Source organism: Mesoplodon mirus, assembly GCF_964341445.2.
Source record: "Mesoplodon mirus genome assembly, chromosome: 2".
Classification (NCBI taxonomy): Eukaryota; Metazoa; Chordata; class Mammalia; order Artiodactyla; family Ziphiidae; genus Mesoplodon; species Mesoplodon mirus.
In genome coordinates this window covers 33806472-33828569 of record NC_138977.1, presented here as the reverse complement: position 1 = coordinate 33828569, position 22098 = coordinate 33806472, and the positions used below count along the sequence as shown (strand labels likewise).

The 22098-nt window shown below is 42.9% G+C and overlaps 2 protein-coding genes across 5 annotated transcripts in view; one reads left to right on the top strand and one right to left on the bottom strand.

Moving 5' to 3' along the window:
- Positions 1–1014: 1014 nt before the first annotated feature.
- Positions 1015–5829, bottom strand: LOC309815685 (uncharacterized protein; the record flags this gene model as incomplete). The annotated part of the gene is made up of 3 exons (XM_082642618.1): positions 1015–1524; positions 4810–5508; positions 5713–5829. 3 exons carry the CDS (start codon positions 5827–5829, stop codon positions 1483–1485), a joined length of 858 nt encoding a protein of 285 aa, XP_082498744.1. The 3' UTR covers positions 1015–1482.
- Positions 4527–22098, top strand: part of GUCY1A1 (guanylate cyclase 1 soluble subunit alpha 1) — a 59991-nt gene continuing 42419 nt past the window's right edge. Inside the window, exon 1 of one of the 4 annotated variants that reach the window (XM_082644996.1) lies at positions 4527–4813. The gene's annotated coding sequence lies outside the window, so the exon portion shown is untranslated. Of the gene's footprint in view, positions 4814–4990; positions 5238–5611; positions 5840–9988; positions 10060–22098 lie in introns of those variants that run through there. The other 3 variants (XM_082644995.1, XM_082644998.1, XM_082644997.1) reach the window with 3 other exon arrangements.

Sequence of the window (22098 nt, the reverse complement as noted above, 5' to 3'; positions counted from 1 at the left end):
TATGGGGTAATCTTCCCACCTCAAGGTCCATCGGTTACAGTCCTAATTCTGTGTGCAACCTTAACTGCCGCTCGCCATGTGCCACGAAACATAAGCTATTCACAGGTTTCAGGGATTGGGACATGGCATCTTGGGGCCGGGGTGGAGGGCGTGAGGGCATTATTCTAACAACCACCCTACTGAACGCTGACAAACACCATCTGTTTTGAGAAAATATAATGAACTCTATTTCCGTCCCCACTGGAATCTCTTAAAGCCCACGTTGCTTTGTGAAAGTGTATATCAGGACCAGAAATTTAGGGACTCCGACCTCCTATGTTCTGCTTTCCTTAATTAAAACCTCACATTCCAAAAGAGACGTGGAATGCTAATGTGGTCCCAGTGATTGGTCACAGGTTACCAGGGCAAAAGACATCTAACTAGGTGCGGTTCAAACAAATTGAATGTAAATGACCTTAAGGAGGAAAAAATAATAATAAAGAGAAAAACAAAGATAATGAAGTTTGACAAGTTACCTTGATGTGATAAACAGTATGGGCAATTGTTTGTTTGCTAATAGGTAAAAAGAAGTTCTACCTCTGACATATTTTTAAAAAGTACATGTACACTAGCGTACAATTTCCTCACATTTCTTCCCTCCCACCCTCTCCCTTTTCTAAATTCCCTTGGTTTGTGAACTTGTGTTTTTTTGTTTATGAACTAGGCCAAGAAGCCAAAAGAATGAATCCATTAGTCCCATTAGTTGATTTGAACTGATATGGTAATAACATCCCAGAAAAAAAGAAAGAACCTTGCTCTAAAAATTAAACAGATTCATAAAACCCATTTCCAGGTGGAGCATGCTTAATGAGCCGACTGCAGACCAGTGGTTCCAAAACTGTAATATGCATACGAGTTAACCAGGATTTTGTTAAATCAAGTTCTGATTCGGTAGGTTTGGGGTGAGGCCTGAGGCCTGTATTTCTGACAAGATCACAGGTCATGCTGTTGCTGCAGATACACAGGCCACACTCTGAGTAGCAAGGAGTTAGATCGCACCTCTGATTGCCATTGTCATCGGCAAATGTGAAAAGAATACACAGCTGAATGATGAATGTTTGTGTGCTGTTGCCAATTGTGCATACAGGAAAAACAAAGCACCTTGAGAAGAAAAACTTGAGCTTTTCTGCCTGAGAGACAAAGTTACAGAAAGTCACTTTAAACTGAATACTTGTCCTTGTTAACATTTTGATGAAGTTGTCATGACAACTTTCCTATTCTCAACAAAGTGGAGGCAAGTAGTTTTATTTATTTATTTTTTTTGCGGTACGCGGGCCTCTCACCGTCGGGGCCTCTCCCGTTGCGGAGCACAGTCTCCGGACACGCAGGCTCAGCGGCCATGGCTCACAGGCCCAGCTGCTCCGCGGCATGTGGGATCTTTGCGGACCGGGGCACGAACCCATGTCCCCTGCATCGGCAGGCGGACTCTCAACCACTGCGCCACTAGGGAAGCGCGAGGCAAGTAGGTTTTAACCTACACATCATCTGTAAGACAGAACAGATCTCAAAGATAATGAAATATTCAGGTGTTCATTTATCCATTCAATGATTTTACCAAATCCCTCTACTGTGATCCACGTTCATCACTAAGCACTTAGGCTGGAAAGATTACTTCCCAACATCAAGGAACTCTTAGTAATTTTTCAGGGCATATCAATCATCCAGATTAGAGAATGTCTCTCACAATCACGCTTTGGTGGTTCCTGTACCCCAGGCTGGTTGCTTTTCCCACACACCCTATAGAGAACAGGGGAGGACCACAGGCAGACCTCCTTTTAGTACTTCCCTTTATCGCGTTTTTTTTTTTACAAATTGAAGGTTTGTGACAATCCTGCATCGAGTAAGTCTATCTGTGCCATTTTTCCCACAGCATTTGCTCACTTCATGCCTCTGTGTCACATTTTGGTAATTCTCACAATATTTCAAACGTTTTCATTATTATTGTATTTCGTTATGGTGACCTGTGATCAGTAATCTTTGACTTACTACTAAGACTCGCTGAAGGCTAATTGATGGTTAGGATTTTTTAGCAACAAAGTATTTTTTTAGTCAAGGCAGATAAATTGTTTTATAGACATAATGCTATTGCATACTTCATAGACAACAGTGTAGTGTAAACGTAACTTTTATATGCACTAGGAACAAAAAATTTGTGTGACTCGCTTTTTTGTGATATGTGCTTTATTTTGGTGGCCCGGAACTGAACTCACTATGTCTCTGAGGAGTTGCCTGCACAGGACACTCTCTACCTGAGAGCTACCCTTGGTGAAACTGGGTAGGTCCTGGGGGAAAGTACTGAGGTTAAATGTACTGCTTACCAAGGAGTCTGTGTGCCTTAGAATTTGAGGCTGGTAAAGGCAAGAATGAATGCGTCTAGCAAGTCATGATCCAGGGCGAAGGGTATGTTGACAAGAGTCATGACAGTACAGAAAAACAAAAAACAAAAAAACAGGTTTTATATGAGGCTGCAATGCATGACAACTAGAAGGCGGGCAGATGAGGCCATCTGGACTCAACTTACCTTTCTACCTCATCTGCTTATACTTTTTTTGGGTGTACTTTGCAAAAGACTCCTTTTTAAATTTATTTTATTGAAGTATAGTTGGTTTACAATATTGTGTGAATTTCTGCTATAAAGAAAAGTGATTCAGTTATGTATATACATATACATTCTTTCTTATATTCTTTTCCATGATGGTTTATCACAGGATATTGAATATAGTTCCCTGTGCTGTACAGTAGGACCTTGTTGTTTATCCATCCTGTATATAATAGTTTACATCTGCTAACCCCAAACTCCCAATTCATCCCTCTCCCACTCTCCTCCCCCTTGGCAGCCACAAGTCTGTTCTCTATGTCTATGAGTCTGTTTCTCTTTCATAGATAAGTTCATTTGTGTCATATTTTAGATTCCATATCACATGTGATATCACATGGTATCTGTCTTTTTCTTTCTGACTTACTCTTAGTATGATAATCTCTAGGTCCATCCACTGTTGCTGCAAATGCCATTACTTAATTCTTTTTGATGGCTGAGTAGTATTCCGCTGTGTACGTGCACCACATCTTCATTATTCATTCATCCGTTGATGGACATTTAAGTTGCTTCCATGTCTTGGCTATTATAAATAGTGCTGCTACAAACATAGGGGAGCATGTATCTTTTCGAATTATAGTTCACTCCGGATATATGCTCAGGAGTGGAATTGCTGGATCATATGGTAGTTCTATCAATATTTTTACTTTTTTAAGGAACCTCCATACTGTTCTCCACAGTGGCTGCACCAGTTTATATTCCCACCAACAGTGGAGGAGTGTCCCCTTCTCTCTACACCCCCTCAAGCGTCTGTTATTTGCAGACTTGATATTGATGGCCTTTCTGACCCCTGTGATCACCACTCCCTTTTTGAACATCAGGGTCCTGCCTTCCCACCTCCAAGCCTTTGCTCACAAGTTTGCCTCTGCCTGAAAAACACAGAAGACAAAAACTTCCTCTATTTTATCTTTTCCCAGATATGATCTGTGCTTTAAGGCCTGACTCTACTGCTATCCTGATATGAAATAGTCTCCAGTCAGACGGTATCTGTGCTTCCTCTGAGCTTTCAAATCATTAGCTTTATCTTTCTTAAAATACTATGAAATCCTCTTTCAACTATGCGATACCGGGTACTTCTTATTTGTTTCCTCTTAGGACTTAAATTCTCTGAAGACAAAAGCCCTTTTGACCTAAGAGATTATCATGCATCGGGTGTAGAGAAACAGATGGTTTCAGAGATGGCAGATCTGGACCAGTTGCCGGATACTAAGGCAAATTTTAGTTAAACGCCCTTTTTCTTATTTAAATGTCTTTTTTCTTATTTAAATGTCTGTTTATTCTGACTGATGTTTGCCTTGAAGACAGCATAGTTGTCAAGGCTGCGAGATGAGTCTAAAATAGAGAGATTATGTGGGTAACTGGGGAGAAATATACGAATTGGAGGTAACCACGAACAATGTATCTCAGAGTTCCTGGGTTTGAAGAAAGATCGCATAATTATCATGACTAATTATGAATTCAAAATGAAACAGCATAATGAGATTTTCTGAGGTCGGAAAGGTGACTCAAAACACTTATATAAGAACTTATTTTTCTGTTCTGGAATACACACATACACACACACACACACACTCACACACACACACACCGCACATCCAACAAACAGAACGAAATGTACCGAACCAAGCAGAATCAGGACCTTACTGGAAAGATGTAAATGCTCTGCAGCCATAGAACTGCATTTGCAAATGAGCAGATTGGCTTTAACCTGAGAACCAGGGCATGAAAACCTGAAAACCATCCATGCAGAGACATCAATTTCCCAGCAGAAATGCTGGAGTTTCTAACTACGGAGAACTGAGGTTTTTCCGGCCCAGTGCATAGTGGAAAACATTGTTTTTTAAGTCGGCCAAATTTTCCTTGCGTTCCCTCCCTCCTTCTCCTTTCTCTTCCTTTGTCCCTGTTCCCTGGTCTCCATCTCCACACAGGAACTGCTGGGAAGGCGACTGGGCGGCTGGAGTACTCAGTCCCCCTGCCCTAGTATGGTCGCAGTGGGTGACACTCAGCCCCGACTGGCTTTCCAGGAGCAGATTTCGGTGCAGTTTCCCTACAGTTTGGCTGCTAGAGTCCACGCAGAAAGCAGGGAGCCGCCGTGGGAGCCCCCCGCCCCCCAGGCGACCGACACTTGCGGGGAGGGCGCGCCGCGAGCGGACCGGGGCCCGGCGTAACCTCACCATGGTGCGTTTCAGCCGCTGCTTTTTCTCAGTCTTTTGGTGCAGGGAAGGGGAGGGGTTCCGAAAAGACCGCAGGGAGAGGCGCTGCGAGGGATCCTTGGGGCTGAGAGCGGGGGGAGGAGAGAGGGAGGGAGAGAGGGAGAGAGAGAGCTGCAGCCCGGGGCCGGGGCTGACTGAGCGTGGGCGCCGCGCGGGAACCGGGTTTGCTGCGCGCCGCGCCCGCCCCGCCTGTTGAGCGGCAGCCGGGAAGAAGCGCGGCCGCCGCCGGCGGTGGGGACACCGGTGCAGGGACCGGCAGGTGCCGCCGCCGGGCCCTCCTCTGCCGCCCGCCGCCCACTCTCCTCCTGCGCGGGCGGCGCGGATCTGCGAGGCGCGCCCCGGAGCTGCCGGCGAGCCGGAAACGCAGCCCGAGGTCGGGACGCCCCCGAGTAAGTGGTCGCCGCGCGCCCTCGCCGGCCTCGGTTCCCGGGGGGCGGCCCTCTCCGCGGCCCCCCGTCCGGGCCCTCGCGTGCCCCCCCGGAAGCCCTCCTGTGCTCCCGGGGTCGGGCCCGGTTCCCACGCCGGGGGCAGCTCCGCGCCCCGGGGCCCCGCGGCGGCCGAGGGCGGAGGGCCCGCGGGGAGTGAGGCCGCGCGGGCGTCACCGCAGCCTCGTCCGGCCGCGCTGCTCGTGAGCGGTTCGCGCTCCTGGGGGCCGGGCGGCTGCGACCCCGGGATCGCTCAGAGGGGCCGCCGCGAACTTCCAGGGGGGCTGCCGGGCTCCGCCGGGGAGTGTGCGTGTGTCTGCGTGCGTGTGCGCGTGCGTGTGTGCCTGTGCGCGCGCGTGTCTGTGTGTGCGCGCGCGTGTCTGTGCGTGTGTGTGTGTGCGCGCGCGTGTTAATTACTGCTTGGGGATCCGATGCCCACTGTGACCGCGGCGGCCTGGGGAGCGGTGGACGTCGGGCCGGTGCCCGCAGCCTGTCCTGGGTGGGCCGAGCAGCCTCGCGGTGGCACTTGTGTGGACGCTCCGCTGCGAGTGGTCATGTGATTTCAGGTTATGCATTCCGTGCGTCTTTCCTTTGCTCCCTCGTTTCCCAGGGTTGCGCCTTCATTTTGCACTTGGTGAACAGTGTGTATCTTCTGAAGTAAGCCAGAAGGTTGAACGTGTCGCTTAATTGTGACTGGGGCGTCTTGGTTTCCAACACACTGAAACCCCCTGGAATTTTAAGTAGAACAGGTCATATATATACAGTTTTAAATTAGAGCTTGATTTACATACCAGGGTCAGTCCTGTGATAGTGATTTCATCAAATGCTTACCTCCTAACCAGAACTGCTCTTGGGAGGAATATCGCTGACCCTCTGATGACACGTCGATAAGCGTTAGAGCCTTCAGTGATGGATGTAGATTTTTATACCTTGGTTCCTAGTGTGGAACTAATCTGTTGCTTTTCCTGAAACGGCTGTGTTGTTTTGTTTTCTTTGGGAGTTGTCATTTCAGGTACTATATTATGAAGAGTGACAAAAATCAATAATAACAGCAATTAACAGAAATATGATGTCTAAAATTTCGAAGCAAATCTTAATTTGTCAAAAAGCCGTGTTGGCAGTGTTATGCTTTTGGTGAAGTTTGCCGGTGTAGTCTGTGCTCTCTGTTCAGTTATTACACAGCTCGGTCTGTGAATTGCTTCCGGGGATCCTGAAATTGTATTTAAACGTTTGAGTCTCTGCATTTTTAGGGAGATAATCCAGAGTCCTCAGATATCTAAAGGGATCTATGACCCAACAGAAAAATAAGAAGCACGGAGTTAAAATAAATAAGCTATACTTTTCACGTCAAAACAGTAGGCTCTTTACATCAAGCCTGTAGACATAAAGTAGTAGGAAAAATTCTAGAATAATTATCGGTACAGTAATTAAACATCTCATATAAAACAGACCCACTTGTATGTTTTTAAATGTATCAGCGAGGAAACTTAAGTAGCTGAAGTTTATTGAATAGAAATTTGTAATGAATAGATGGGTATTCTGTTTTTTCTTGTTCTGTAGGATCTTTTTTCTAATGTATGACAGAAAATAAGAATTTTATTTTTCTCTCTTTGAGACCCAACACAAGTAGAAAGTACTTATGCTTGGTGTGGTGTTTCATAGTGTATGACTATACAAAGCCCCTTTAAGTCCCCCTACTAGGTATCTGGGTATAAAATAACATGTCCAAGATACTATTTTGTCATTTTTTTGTCATTCTTGAGAATGTAGAAGGAGACGTAGCTTCCCAAGGTTTGGTCCTCAAATCTCATATAACTATGGTTTATAAAATGTTCTTGTGTTAAAGCATTATTTTAAAAAAAACTTTTAAAATTAATATTGGACTAAAGACTAAAGAAGTAAGTGGTAACTCAAATTGTTATTTCCATTATGAATGTTAGATTTTCCAGGAAGTTGCTTAGCTTTCCTTTTATTTGCTAGGATATATAACTTTTGTATCATTGATTTTTTTTTTTTTTTTTTTTCTTTTTTTTTTGCGGTATGCGGGCCTCTCACTGCTGTGGCCTCTCCCGTTGCGGAGCACAGGCTCCGGACGCGCAGGCTCCGGATGCGCAGGCTCAGCGGCCATGGCTCACGGGCCCAGCCGCTCCGCGGCATATGGGATCCTCCCAGACCGGGGCACGAACCCGTATCCCCTGCATCGGCAGGCGGACTCTCAACCACTGCGCCACCAGGGAGGCCCTATCATTGATTTTTATACCACTTAATTATAAATATTTACCCAAGCAACTCTTCTGAAACATTACAGTTGATTACTTTTCTGCATATTTGTAGAAACAGTTGCTTTTCTTTCTAAAATATCAATAATTTCACTGGTTTTTAGTCTCTGGGCCATCTAGATGTTTTCAGTAAATAAATATTCGTTAGGTACCTGTGCAGCAGTTTTGGTTGGGGCTCTCCATCTTAATACAAGAAAATCTTTTGGCAAGTTTTAGGTCTTTAGATGAACCAACTTAGCCGCTCATAGATGAGTTGACTCATTCGGCATTGGAGTGATTTTGTGGCTATCCTGACTCACATTTGCTTCTTTTGTTTCTCTCAAACAGTTTGGAAGTGTCTGACCTAGTTCATCTATTTCTTGCTCCCCTGAGTGCAGGCCCACAGGCTTGTTCTTCCTGCAGCCTTCAGGCTTACAGGGTCTGAACAGAATTATTTGCCATGAGTGGGGATCTTTAGGCCAGTCCCCGCCCAGCAGCAGTAGAAGAGTGACTGCCTTATGAACCCTGAGGGGCTTTGGGCCATGATCCTCCCTCCCCCAGGCCCAGCCACAGAAATGTGATTATCAACTGCGTGTAGTTGCTTGCCTGGAATCCTTTCTGGCCGTTAATAATCTTTTTATTAAAAATAAACTCTCCCTTTCAGAAAATCAAAGGCAGCTTAAGTTAATTCACTCGGGTACCACTTCTTCCTTGTCACCACAGTAGGAATTAGCAAGAAGCCAACAGAAGACAGTGGCTTTGGGAGTGAACACCCCAGGAAAGGCACCCCCAGGAAAGCTTCTTAATCCTGAAGTTTTTCCAGGTCTGACATGACTATGTGTCCCCTTTCACTCTGCTACCTTACATTAAAAATACCTTTTTAGGGACTTCCCTGGTGGTCCGGTGGTTAAGACTCCACACTCCCAATGCAAGGGGCATGGGTTTGATCCCTGGTCAGGGAACCAAAATACTAATGCCATGCAGTGTGGCCAAAAAAATAAATTAATTAAAAATATAAATAAAAATACCAGTTCAGACAGGGAAGCCAGAGAAAGACAAATATCATACGGTATCACTTGCATGTGGAATTGGGAAAAAAAAGATACAAATGAACTTATTTACAAAACAGAAACAGACTCACAGACATAGAAAACAAACTTATGGTTACCAAGGGGAAAGGGACGGGGAGGGATAAATTAGGAGTTTGGGATTAACAGATACACACTGCTGTATATAAAGCAGATCATCATCAAGGACCTACTTTATAGCACAGGGAATATCTTGTAATAACCTATAAGGGAAAAGAATCTGAAAAGGTATATATATATATATATATGTGTGTGTGTGTGTGTGTGTGTGTGTGCGCACGCGTGTGTTTGTGTGTGTATATATATATATATATATATGAATCACTTTGCTGTACACCTGAAGCTAACACAACATTGTAAATCAACATACTTAAGTTGAAAAAGAAACACCTGTTCAGATGTCTGTATTGCTACCAAACTCAGATATCCCTCAGGATATTCATCCTTGGATTCGCAGTACCTGGCACATAGTGGGTGTCTTCCTAATTATTGATTTAAGTTTTTTGATGCCTTGATGCTGTAGGTATTCTGTTCGACAGTACCATCTCAGGAGTAGTATCTGTTTTTCAAGGAGGCTACATGGACTGTTGTGGTCTTGGTCCTACACACATGCCTGTGCTTTTCTCCCATGGGGCCTGCAGGCTGTTCAGAGCTGCTTCTAACTGTTAATTCTTTCACCATTGCCCAGCTACCCTTGGTCTTTCTAAATTTACACCGTTCACGGGTGTTACCCTCTCCCTGTGACCAGTGCTTATTGACTTCCTGAATATTCCACTTCCCTTGGGAATCTACGCTAACAGAGGATCTGCTTCCTACACTTTGATCAGCTGTCATTGCTCAGAAGTTCATTCAGCATCTACGCGCTGGATCCACAGGACCTCAGCCCGCGCTGCTTCGCTTTGGGAATCCACTGGTGTTCACCCCCCGCCCTCCGGACCTTCCCATCACTCAGGGCTGCCCAGCTGAAAAAGCTGAGCCTTCCATATTCTCTTTCTGACCCCACCTCCTGTCCTTCCAGTAAGCCCCTCACTCGGCACCGCGCACACCCTCCTGTCCTGTGACTGCTCCTTGGCCAGTCCCGATCTTCTCCGGTTTTCCTCTTTGCTCAGCGCACTGATGTTGAACAGCCATGTCAGCTGTGCTCCATTCCTTAATCTCTTGCCACTAGCCCTACCAGCACCTGATTCACTCCACCTTCAGCTTCAGGGATGGTTAACATTGCTTGGAAGTTATTCTATTCTTTCCTGGATAATTCCTATCAAATTCCCCATAAGACATGTTCCAGAGTCCTCCAGGTTCTCCAGTTCAAATTATCTTTATTTTTTCACTTTTAGCAGATGATCTTATTTCCAAATTCAAGGAGAATATGAAGATCAATTTAGGCGAGCTATTGATCAAGATTCATCTTGAAATTCAAGGAGAATATGAAGATCAGTTTAGGTGAGCTATCGATCAAGATTCATCTTGAACGCGGGAGGCATTCCTTTATTTGACCTGCTCTGAGCCTAAGAACTCTTTCCTTATAGTGAACTGTACTATTTGCCTCTGTAATATTCATATGCCAATTTTTACCTCTTAGAATACTTATACAGAAACCTTTTCTACATAACAGAGATATAATATGTCTATGATCTCTACGGTAATATTCATTTCCTTCGACTTGTCCTTAATTGGCATAGGTCGAGAATCCCATTATCATCAAGGAATTTCTCCTTCGGATGAATTCCTGTTTTTCTGAAAGTGTGGTCCTGAGAGCTGGGCAGACAGGAACGGACTAACATCAGTGGACTTGTCTGGCTATCTCCTCTGGGTACCACATGGTAAATCATCCTAAAGTCAAATTTGTCCTCTCCCCTTCTATATTTTTGGCATCCATACTGCACTGTCTAATTAGGCCTCTTTTTGCATACTTCTCTGCAAGTATACTTCTTTTCCTCAATTTGTACATTTGGCTACTAGATTTGGGACTTAAAAAAATACTTATTGCAATTAAATTTAACCTTTACCTTTCATTAGCCTGTTGTTCCAGAAGGTCAGGATATTTTTGGATGCTGATTCCATGATACAGATTAGCTATTCTTCCCCATTTAGAGACATGAGCAGATGTGATCAGGATGCAGTTAATATCTTCATCCAATAACTATGCAGAGTGGAGAACGGGCAGGACGTTTGGTCCTAGACGCCTTCCCTTGCTTTGCAGGAGCCCATGAATTAGTGGTCTTTATAAGGCCATTGGGGCAGCGTTATAGTCAAGTGATTCTCCTTCCTCAGCGTTTACATTCCTTCATGTGGGCGGGGCGCATGCATTCTGTGACAGACGCAGTCAGGTTCCTTGCTGGACTGCATTTCCACTTTCTGCAAAATAGCTATGAAGTAACCCTGTAAAAACAAAAGGAAATAGCCCTGGGCTCCTTTGTAATGATGGGTTCCTTTGACCTCTCCCTAGCTGGTAGGTAACAACACTGCACATTTTGGGCGCTTACAGATGGTAATGTTAAGAATCTCGTGGGAGGCGTGCCTGGAATCAGTGTCAAGCTCTCAAGGCTAAAGTTGGAATCTACCTTCTTTGTTTTGAAAATTGAGACCGTGGCTGGCTTCTTTGCTCCCTGTCACCCCTCCCTTCACATAACATTTTAAAAGATGATTGTATCTGTTCCCTTATCACATCCACACGTGCTTTCAGTACTTTGTGATGAAATTTTTCCAAATTAATGGATTTAAACTCATTTAGAATATTGAACATCATACTATGGCTTGGGCCTTAAACTTATTACTTGATTTTTATCTTGCTTTTGCCAGTATAATGATATTTTCTCGAGGAACTGAGATGGAAGCAAACCGGAATCGGGTAGTTATGCTGGTGCAGTCAGTCACCTTCGTCTGAATTTCTTCACCCCCAGCAGTTAGTGTGCTCTTCCTATAGCTAATAAACGCTGTTAGCACCACTGTGCCTGGCAATAATAACAAGAATTTTTTTTGAATTTGTAGTCTTTGAAAGCTTCAGCTTATGTTATGTTTTATGACACACTTTTCAGAGGTTAGTCACTTTTTTGTACCTCTCAGGATGAAGTGTTATTATGGATTATGCGTGTTACTGAGGAAGATGCAAAGTTTATGACATTCCTGCCTGAAGGGGCTTAAAGTCTGTGTGTGGAGATAACCACCCAGAAACAGCCTTGGAATTACACATGTCAGCACTTTACCAGGAGCTTAATATTTGTGCTGCAGTTTTAGAAACTTCTCAAGAACTTGAAAAGCCAGAGTCCCACAGGAGGGTAATGCTGAAGAAGGCTTTCTAGGGAAGGTCTGGCGCTGAGCAGAGATTCAACAACAGGATGAGGATGCTGGACTTTGCAGGACCTGTGGGATTTAAAGAGTGGGAAGAGCGGAGTGTGAGTGTGTGTGTGAGGGTGTGTGAGGTTGTCAGTGCCTGTGTGTGAGTGTGAGGGTGTGTGTGAGTGTGTCTGTGTGAGGGTGTGAGTGTATGTGTGTGTGTGAGGGTGTGTGTATGAGGGTGTATGTGAAGGTGAGTGTGTGTGAGAGTATGAGGTCAGTGTATGTGTGAGTGTATGAGGGTGTGAGTGTGCGTAGGAGAGTGTGTGAGTATGAGGGTGTGTGGGGTTGTCAGTGCGTGTGTGTGAGTGTGAGGGGTGTGTGAAGGAGTGTGTGAGTCTGTGTGTGTGTATGAGGGTGTGTGTGAAGGTGAGTGTGTGAGTTGTGTGAGTGTATGAGTGTGTGTGAGGGTGTGTGAGTGTGAGGTCAGTGTATGTGTGAGTGTGTGTGTGTGTGTGTGTGAGTGTGTGTGAGACAAACCTATGGATGGAGAACCGGCAATGCCACTTCTCACCCCATACTCTGCAGCATCCCTTTGTGGGAAACACTGTGACCTCCCCTCCTCTTCTGGATTCCCTGGCCCCTTGCTGGGTCTTTGAGGGGCCCGTGCCTACTCAACCTTTACATCTCAAACTAGGCTCTACTTCCTAGAAACTTGCCCTGCTCTTCCAGGTCTGAATCGAGGGCATTGTTTTGTTTCCTTGGACCTCCCTGTTCATCCCCTGTGCTATTATTTATCCTTGGCTATAATTTTTTTTATTGAAGTATAGTTGACTTACAGTGTCATGTTAGTTTCAGGTGTCCAGCAAAATGATTCACTTATATATATATATGCATATATATATATATATATATATATATATATATATATTCTTTCTGAGATTCTTTTCCATTACATGTTATTAAAAGATATTGAGTAGAGTTCCCTGTGCTATACAGTGGTCCTTGTTGATTGTCTGTTTTATATACAGTAGTGTGTATCTGTGAATCCCAAACTCCTAATTTATCCCTCCCCCATTTCCCCTTTGGTAACCATAAGTTTGCTCTCTGTGTCTGTGCGTCTGTTTCTGTTTTGTAGACAAGCTCATTTCTATCACTTTTCTAGATTCCCCTCTAAGCGATGTCATATGGTACTTGTCTTTCTCCATCTTATCCTCCGCTGTAATCACTTGCTGAATTGACTGTTCTCCCCAATGGGAGGAGATGCAATTTCAGTTTAGTTCCCATTCTGTTCACAGACACGTAATAAAAGTACTCCAGGGATCATGAGCGTTTGGTCAGAATGTGTGATGTGAAATGGGCATGTCAGAGCAGTCAGTGCTAGGAAATACCGACAAAAAGAGTTAAGGTTAAAAGGGGTTAGGTTACAACTAGACCAGGATGTCCACTGAACCTTTCTTTGTTAGGTTTTGCGGAACCATTTTGTTGTTCAGAGTTTTGGGGAAAGGATGTGTGGCATGTGCATTACTTTTCAGTAGACCTTCATAGTCAATTCCAACCCTTCAGAGTTTTAGATGCATCTCTAGACTTAGGGAGATTGTTTGAGTCCTCACATTGCATCAGGTGTTTCCATTCATGAGGTTGACAAACCCTAGAACTTTAATAATGTGTATTTTTATTAGAGGAGTCTGGTTATGTTACTAGTCTAATTTTATATGAATGCACTGAAATTGCTAGCGCTTCTCATTCATTTTGCAGCTTCAGATATCCTCTATTACAAGTAGTTAAATGATACATGGCTCATAGGATTAACTTAATTAAACACAGGACAAATAATTTCAACATTTCACTAGTACAATATGAACTTTTAATTTGTGTATTGGTGAATATAAAACTGAATCAGTATGGGTTAATTCGGAATTTAGAGGATTACAAATGTAATGTGGAAGATACTTGGATAAACACAGTCACATAGTCGAGACTTGATAGGTCAAGATTTGAGGCAAGAGATTCTTACCCTGGATCAACACTGTACGTTTCCAAATGTGCTTAGCAACAGGCAATCCTCCCAGTGAAAACTCGGGGTAAAATTTCATTTTTCAATGTCTTAAAATATTTGCAGTCACTAATGACTAATGACTCACATTCTTCTTTGTTCGTCTCTACTCCAAGTAACAATATGCCACAGCCTCTATATGTGGATCTTTTCTGTGGGGACGGTTTAGAGTAATATTCTTAAGCTCTTGTTGTGTCATCTTATGCTGAAAAGTGTTCCCCTGGTGGTGTGTGTGAGAGCTGTGATGTTTCTTGACAGAGCCTGTTGCATAGCAGGCTGTCCTAAGTGAAGTTGCTGTCTTCTGGTCCTCCTCTTTCCCCGCTCCCTCTGAAGCTCTAAGAGTTTATCCTGACTTAGGCTGGGTTGTCACCTGCAACTCACCTGCTGGCTCGGCCAGGAGCAAGAAGGTTGTGTATCACAGGTATCGTGAGGCCACATCCCACAAAGGTTTCTCTCCCATTGGCCCTGCCCTGTGGCCAGCTCATTTGGATTGATGCGGTCCTGTGGAGTGTATCTCTGGAGGCCACAGGGAACTGTTTTACCTAGAAAAGCAGCACAAGCTTGTTTGTCCAAGAACAGAAGTCACTTTTATTATGTTGCCTTCTGCCATCACTCAAGACCATGGTTTCTTGAATATAGTCTTTCAAAGTCAAGAGAAAAAGGAAAGTGGTAGACGTCGCATGTGGGGCTTAAGAAAGGCAGATGAGTCGGGTGCCTTGGGCAGCAGGGCGCTTAAGCAGCGAGGAGGAGACCCGGGGAAGCCCTGGGAAGAGCTCTTTGTTCACATGTTTTCTTCCCTGGTAGTCTTCTTTGTCGCTGATGAAGAACCATCCCCTTAACTGGGGATGGTTAGAACATTTTTGCTCACCAGCCTTGATCATCCGTCTAAATCCAACTGGAGTAAAATCTGTTTAGTTATTCCTGTCTTAATACTGGCTCTGTTTCAGTGCACAGTGGATGTTGGGAGCTGTGTGCCGTCAGTCTGTTTTACGCACAGTGAAATGGTGTTTGGCTGTGGTTGCCTGCATTAGCTGTCTTTGACAAATAAACGTTGGTCACTGCTTGAGTACCGAGAAGTGGTGCTGCATGCTGCGTGTCACACGCCGTGTAAAGTGGTGTAGAAACGGCGCAGTGCTCACAGCTTCCACTGGGTGATCTGACGGCCGCACTTCACCTCTAACTCTGCTCCCATGTCTCAGTCACCCTCCTGCTAGAATATTGTGTCACAGCCATGTTGTCATAGCTGCAGTTTGTCACCAAACTTTTTCTTGTTTTCTCTTTCTCTTTTGCGCATACTTTTCTGCTCCTTGGAATACCTTTTCTTGTTTGTTATGCCTTGTTATTTCTTACTCATTCAACAAGGCTCAGCTTAAGAGTCATTCATTTGAGAAAGCACTTACCAATGTACCGTGTCAGCGTTTGATGCAGATTTTCTGTGTCCCCATCACAACATGTCATGGTAGTTCACACTTCACTGAATTTGTGTGTTTTTATCCTGTTCACCCACCAGCCCCTACATGAGACCCTCCTTTAGGGTTTAATGTTGGCTTCTTTGTATTTGTTTGTTTTTGTTTTTAATTCATGAAACCTTATCCCTTAGAATGTAGTAATAGGTGCTTAATAAATAATTTGCAGGATGATGAACAAATGAATAAACGAATGGTTGGATGGATGGGTAAATTCAGGAATTCAGGTAGACAGAAAGATGAAAGATTTTACATAGGTAGAATAATTAGAAAGAAGGGTCTTAAAGAAAGCATTTGTGATGGAGTCCAGAGCAGAATATCACCTTTAAAGGAGAAAGCTATGGTCTTGTCCGGCATTGGAGAGAAGCATGCGTTGCCGGATGGAGAGTAGTGTGATGTGAAGGTAAAGTGGTGGTGTGTCCACACGGTTAGTGAGGTTGAAACTTAAAGTTTAATATCTGTGAGCAGTAACTATGCATTTGGTAAAAGAACCCACAGTCAATATACAATCGTTTGAAGTGAAAAGGAATATGTTTTCTATATTTAACACATTCAGGTTGCTGTAGTGGAAGTATGAAAAAACCCAGCCCTACACTGATGCATAGTTGAAAAGGGAGGAGGGGTTTAATATGTTTTAAGACAACTGTACATATTCTTTTGGTATAAAAAATTCAAAATTTGAGAAGTGATCATTTCATAAAGGTTACTTGCCACATGGGTTCTGAAACCATGAAAATCCATTGTTCTGTGAATGGAGCCTTTATTCCTTCATGAATTTGGAACACCATGGTCACTGGAAAATACTGGTTCCCCTTGTTTTGCAGGTCTTCCAAATGTTGACAAACTTTACATTTTATATTATACAGTATCAAAATAATCACATTAATTAACATCACCACTGATCTCATCAGTACTGGGAAGCTGTCCGGCTACCATGGCAGATGTACATGGTGCAGCTGTGGATTGAGGACATTTTCCAGTTCCCTCTTTCTAAGCAAAAAAAATCTGTCTTTAAGTAGAGGAAAAGTATAAATAAATTTTTCTTTACATTCGAATAAGTATTATTGAATTCTAAAATAATAACTGTTAAAATAAAAATTTTAAATTTGGAAAAGCTAATATAATTTAATATCATTGCAAGACAAAACCCCAAAGTGTAGTTACTTCTTGTGTTTACATGTAGATGTAAGAAGAACTTGGGAATTTCAAAATAATGATTTTTTGGACAATAATGAGGTTACAGAGATCAGAGCAAGTATAACGAATGAAAGGTAGAAGGAGCACAGTAGAAGTTCGGAGAACAAATGGAGTTAATACCTGAATATACACATTCATACCCTAAACCTACTATGGTAGAAAAATGTACAGGGGCATGCATTTCATTAGCTGCAAAATGATGACCTTGTAGATGTCATGTTAACTTCCAGAAAGCTGCACTGTGTACTTGAGAGAGAATGACAATGGAAAGGACACATGGTATCCCAGTGCTGTTATGAAAGCAGTTCTGACCTTGCACCTTCTAGGAGAGGCTCTCAGGGCACCCCAGGGTGTGCAGAACTTGGAGCCCTTTGACAACTACTGCTTTGTTAACCAAGCCTTGAACAAAGTAGCATCAAGGGGCTAATGTAAACCTAATTTCAGGTCATAATAGTCAACATTCATTAAGTACATACTATATTCCAAGCATTGTTAAAACGCAATTACCTTTCTTGAAACCCTTCAGAGTGTTCTACCCTTATCATTTAATTTAAGATGAGGAAACAAAGTCAAGAGTAGAAAACTAATTTGCCTAAATGTCATACACTGAATTAGTGGTGGAACCAGTCTTTTTAGCCAGGCAGGGTCCATCCTCTAAAAACTATGCTTTAGGACTTCCTTGGTGGCTCAGTGGTTAAGAATCTGCCTGCCAATGCTGGGGACACGGGTTCAAGCGCTGGTCCAGGAAGATCCCACATGCCGCGGAGCAACTAAGCCCTTGAGCCACAGATGCTAAGCCTGAACTCTAGAGCCTGCAAGCCACAACTATTGAGCCTGCGCTCTAGAGCCCACAAGCCACAACTACTGAGCCCACGTGCCACAACTACTGAAGCCCATTAGCCTAGAGCCTGTGCTCCGCAACAAGAGAAACCACTGCAATGAGAAGCCCACGCACCACAACGAAGAGTAGCCCTCGCTTGCCACAACTAGAGAAAGCCGGCGTGCAGCAGTGAAGACCCAATGCAGCAAAAATAAATTAATAAAAATAAATAAATTAATTAAAAAAAACTATGCTTTACCACCTTAATGGCTTACATATAAGTTTTTCTGTTGGTTTGTATATGATTTTACATATAATCAGTAGCATTTGTTTTTAAAATAGATTAGACTCTATAGCATTATGAGCTTTAGAGTTAGGTTTTGATGATCTATGAACTTCCAAATAAAACACATAAAACCAGAAAAAAATTAATACATTTAATACAAATGATAGAAATTCAGTTAAATTAAAGTATCTTTAAATTCTCCACCAAAGTTATGACTGTAATGTTTAGGAAACTTCTTTTTTTTCATATTAACTCGAAGAATATTTTGTTGGATTTATAATTTAAGGTAAAGAGGGTTTTTTTCTTCTTTCAGCCCATACATTTTTTTGCATTATCTGCTATTCTCTATTCTGGTGAAAAGTAAGTAAAAGTCATTTACTCCCTCTTTATTATATTTCTTTTTTTCACCTCTGGATGTTTTTTAAAAGTTTTCTTTTTATCTTTGAATTTCAGAGGTTTGATAACATTATGCCTAGGTGTAGTTTTCTTTGTATTTATCATGTGTGGGGTTAAATGAACTTCTTGGATCTGTGTTTGATGCTATCATCAAATATGGAATATTCCCAGACATTATTTGTTCCAATGTTTTTCTGCTTCCATTTCCTCTCTTTTTTTCCCTGGACTCTAGATACATGTATGTTAGACCTTTAGATATTGTTCTACAGATTTCAGATGCTTTTCTATTTTATCACTCTTTATTTTTGTTGGGGTTATTTCTGTTAACCTGACTGCATGTTCACTGATCCTTTCCTCTAATGTTAACTGGAACTCTTTATTTCCCTTGTTGTGATTTTTCATTTTTAACATTTTCGATTGCTTCTTTTTCTTTATGTTCTGTTTCTTAATGGAAACTCCCTATTTATGCCTGCTATTCAACTAGGCCACTGGATTCTTTAATATATTTATCACGGGTGTTTTAAAGTTCCTGTCTGGTAACAACATCTGGGCCATTTCTTGGTCTCTTTCTGGCGACAGTTTTCTCTTGACCGTGGGTCACTTTTTTCTTCCTCTTCTCATGTCATCTATCAGGTCTGTGTGTCATGTACCACATACACATATTAGGCTGTGAGTGTGGAGGACCAGCCCATCTTAGCTTCGGGGTCCTTGGTGATCTAATCTCTCCTCCAGCAGCTAAAAGTCTGATAGACATTTAACCAGCCACTCTTGACCCCGGCCTGTGGGAGATTCTGCCACCTTCCACCACTTGATCTGAGATGAAAATAGCCCAGGTCTCATCTCTTCCATGGCTTCTTATTTATTTATTTTGGAATTTAGTTCATTTAGGTTCTTTTAGTCCTCCACTGAGTTGGGGTTTTTTTTTGTTTGTTTGTTTTTTTTAATGACCTGGCTAAGGTATGACACTTACAATAAACCTCAAATACAAAAAATATACAATTGGGTAAGATTTGACAGGTGTATACACCTTTAACCCGTCACCACAATCAAGGTAGAAGTCGTTTCCGTCACCCCTAAACAATTTCTTGTGTCCTTTTCCAGTCAGCACCCCTCCTCTGTCTCCAGGCAATCGTTGATCTGCTGTCCGTAAGTCCGGGTTTGCTTGCAGTGTCTTGGTTTTATACAAAGTACTATTACAGTGTGGACCCTTGTATGTGCAGTCCCATCACTCAGATAATGATTTTGAGACTTACCTTCTTTCTTTCATGTTTCTGCTGGATAATAGTCCTTTTCACATATGGCTATACAACATCTTTTTCATTCATTCACGTGATCGAAGACATTTCAATTGTTTCCAGTTTTTGATTGTTACAAGTAAACCTGCTTCATGAATGTCTGTGTTCAAGTCTTTGTTTGTATATGTATTTACCTTTCTCATGAGTAAATACCTAGAAATGGAATAGCTGGGTGGTATGATAGGGTGTGTTCAACCTTTTAAGAAACCACCAAACTGCTTTCCGAAGTAGTTTGCTCCTTTTTACTTTCCCACCAGCAGTTTACGAAAAATTCCCGTTATTCCGCATCATCATCAAGTCTTGGCATTGTCAGACTTCTAAATTTTAGACATTCTAATGGTTTTTTGTCTCACGACTAATATTACTGAACATAAGGAGATGTTTATTGGCTAGTATTAGGTTTAGGTGCGGGTGGGAGTGTTGCCGAGTCCAAGCTCGCTCCGCTTGCCACACAGCAGGACGATATATCGAAAGACGCAGTGTTGACGCAGGCAATAGGGACTTTATTCGCAAAGCCGGCAGACCGAGAAGATGGTGGACTAGGGTCCCGAAGAAGCATCTTAACCAGGTTTGGATGCTAGTTTCTTTTATAGAACAAGGAGAGGGAGGTGAGGAGGTAAAGTACAATTAAAAAGGTAATAAGTTGTAGCAGATATTTCCGGTTCCGCCCAGACTCCAGAGGGGATGTACGAATTTCTTCCTTCCTGCAGACGTTCACAGGTGGGCCTGGTCAGGGTGTTTCCTGTGAGCTGAACAAAGGTATTTTAGCTTCATGCTCATGACCTGGGAGGCCGGGTTCCCAGAGATGGGCCATTATGGATAATTTAAGCTTATAGGCAACTTGATTATAGTGATTAACTTGTAGCAAAAAGCAACAGAACACAAAGGTTAAAGTAAAAGAAGCATCTCCAACGCGGAGTCATATTTGTTCTTCCCTGTTACAGGACCTCATGATGGGATTAAGTGCCCTTTTAAGAAGAGATACCTGAGAACTTTTGCGTCTCTCTCTCTCTCTCTCTCTCTCTCCTCTCTTGCCCCCCTCCATGTGACAAGGTAGGCATCTGCAAGCCACAAAGCCAGCTTTCACCAAAACTCATCCATGCTAACACCCTGCCATTGACTTCCAGCCTGAAGAACCTGAGAAGACGTGTTAAGGTTGTCGCGGGCACCCAGTTACCCAGTTTGTGGTGCTGAGTTACAGCAGGCCTGGCTGACCACCACACCCCCGACCCTCTTCGGTCTCCCAACAAACCCCTCTGTTTGAACGTGTGTCCTCTTCTTTTTCATTCTCAGCACACTTTCCTGATCTCTGCTTCTGCATCTGAGTCATAACATCCTTCTTCAATTCTTAAGTACGAATATTCCCCAGAGTCATCCATTTGGCCATCTTCTCTCTCTTGCGGCCCTTTGACATTGAACAGTTTGACTTAAAGTCCTGATTTAAATGGCTTCCTCTATCTAGAGGACCACAGATTCATATCTCTAATCTGTTTTACACTCCTTAATTAAAGACTTCAATTTTCAGGTGCATCTCTACCTAGATGTCTCGCTAAGAATTCAAGATCCATGTGTACAAAACACAGCTGACCATCCCTTTCTCAAACTGGCTTCTGGGGCCTCTTTCTATTAATGGCCCAACATCCTTCCAGACAGAACCTGAGTCATCCCGCTCCTCAGACCTAGTCATTGGCCACTGATGCCAACTTTAATTTTGTAGTATCTCTAGCACCACCCTTTCCTGCCTTTCCCACAGCTTCCTGCATTCCCCCCACCCCGTTCACCTCGCTGTACTTCCTCCATGCGTGCCCTTTTGCTCATGACTTCATGTCCAATCTCTTGTCATTTTCAAATGAGCTTAGTGAATTTCATGCATTTCTATGTGTAGTGAGATTCTTCCTTTCCAAAAAAGGTAAACATTAAATAATAAAATAATGAAAGTGATAAAAAAGAAAAGGAAAATAATTGGACAAAAATAGTAAAAACGAATAGGACGGCTCATACAAAATAATAAGATAGAAAAGGGAAATACATAGGAAAACTTTTTGAAAATGATTTCTTCTCCAGTTGTGTGTTGCTTACATATGTGTATTTGTGCTGCACGTACAAAAGGATCCAGGGAAAATAAAGGGAAAAGACTGAGTGAACCATATAATAAGGACTTAATATATCTGTATCCCATCCATGTTTATACCAGATGACTCCAAGCCAGTAGTCCTGTCTTTTAATTCCAGCATAAAATTAACTTACTAGGAGCGTAAAGTTAGATAAATTGTGACCTACATTGGCTAGTTAGATTAAGGCTGGAAACATACTTAACTTTCAATTAAGTGGCAAAGACAGGGTAATGAGTAAGTCAGGCTATTTAGAAAATATGTTTAGAGAATTAAAAAAGGACTAAAGATAGCTTCTTGAGAAAGTGCAAAAGGTGATGAGAAAATCGTGAAAAAGAGCCTGGGGAAATGTTTCAGAAACTGTAGACAGCCAAGCCAGTTTTGCAGCATGTATTGATGCTGGTGCGAGGTGAAGAGGAAGGGTGACCCTCCGACCGGACCAAAATGGAGCATGTGTGGTAACTCTCAGATCAACAGGTGTGGGACTTGAACTCAGAGGACGGAGCGTGGAAATGTTCTCGAAGCATCACAGCCATTGCGGGGCCTCCATGGATGGAGGGGGCTTCTCTGCCTTTCAGT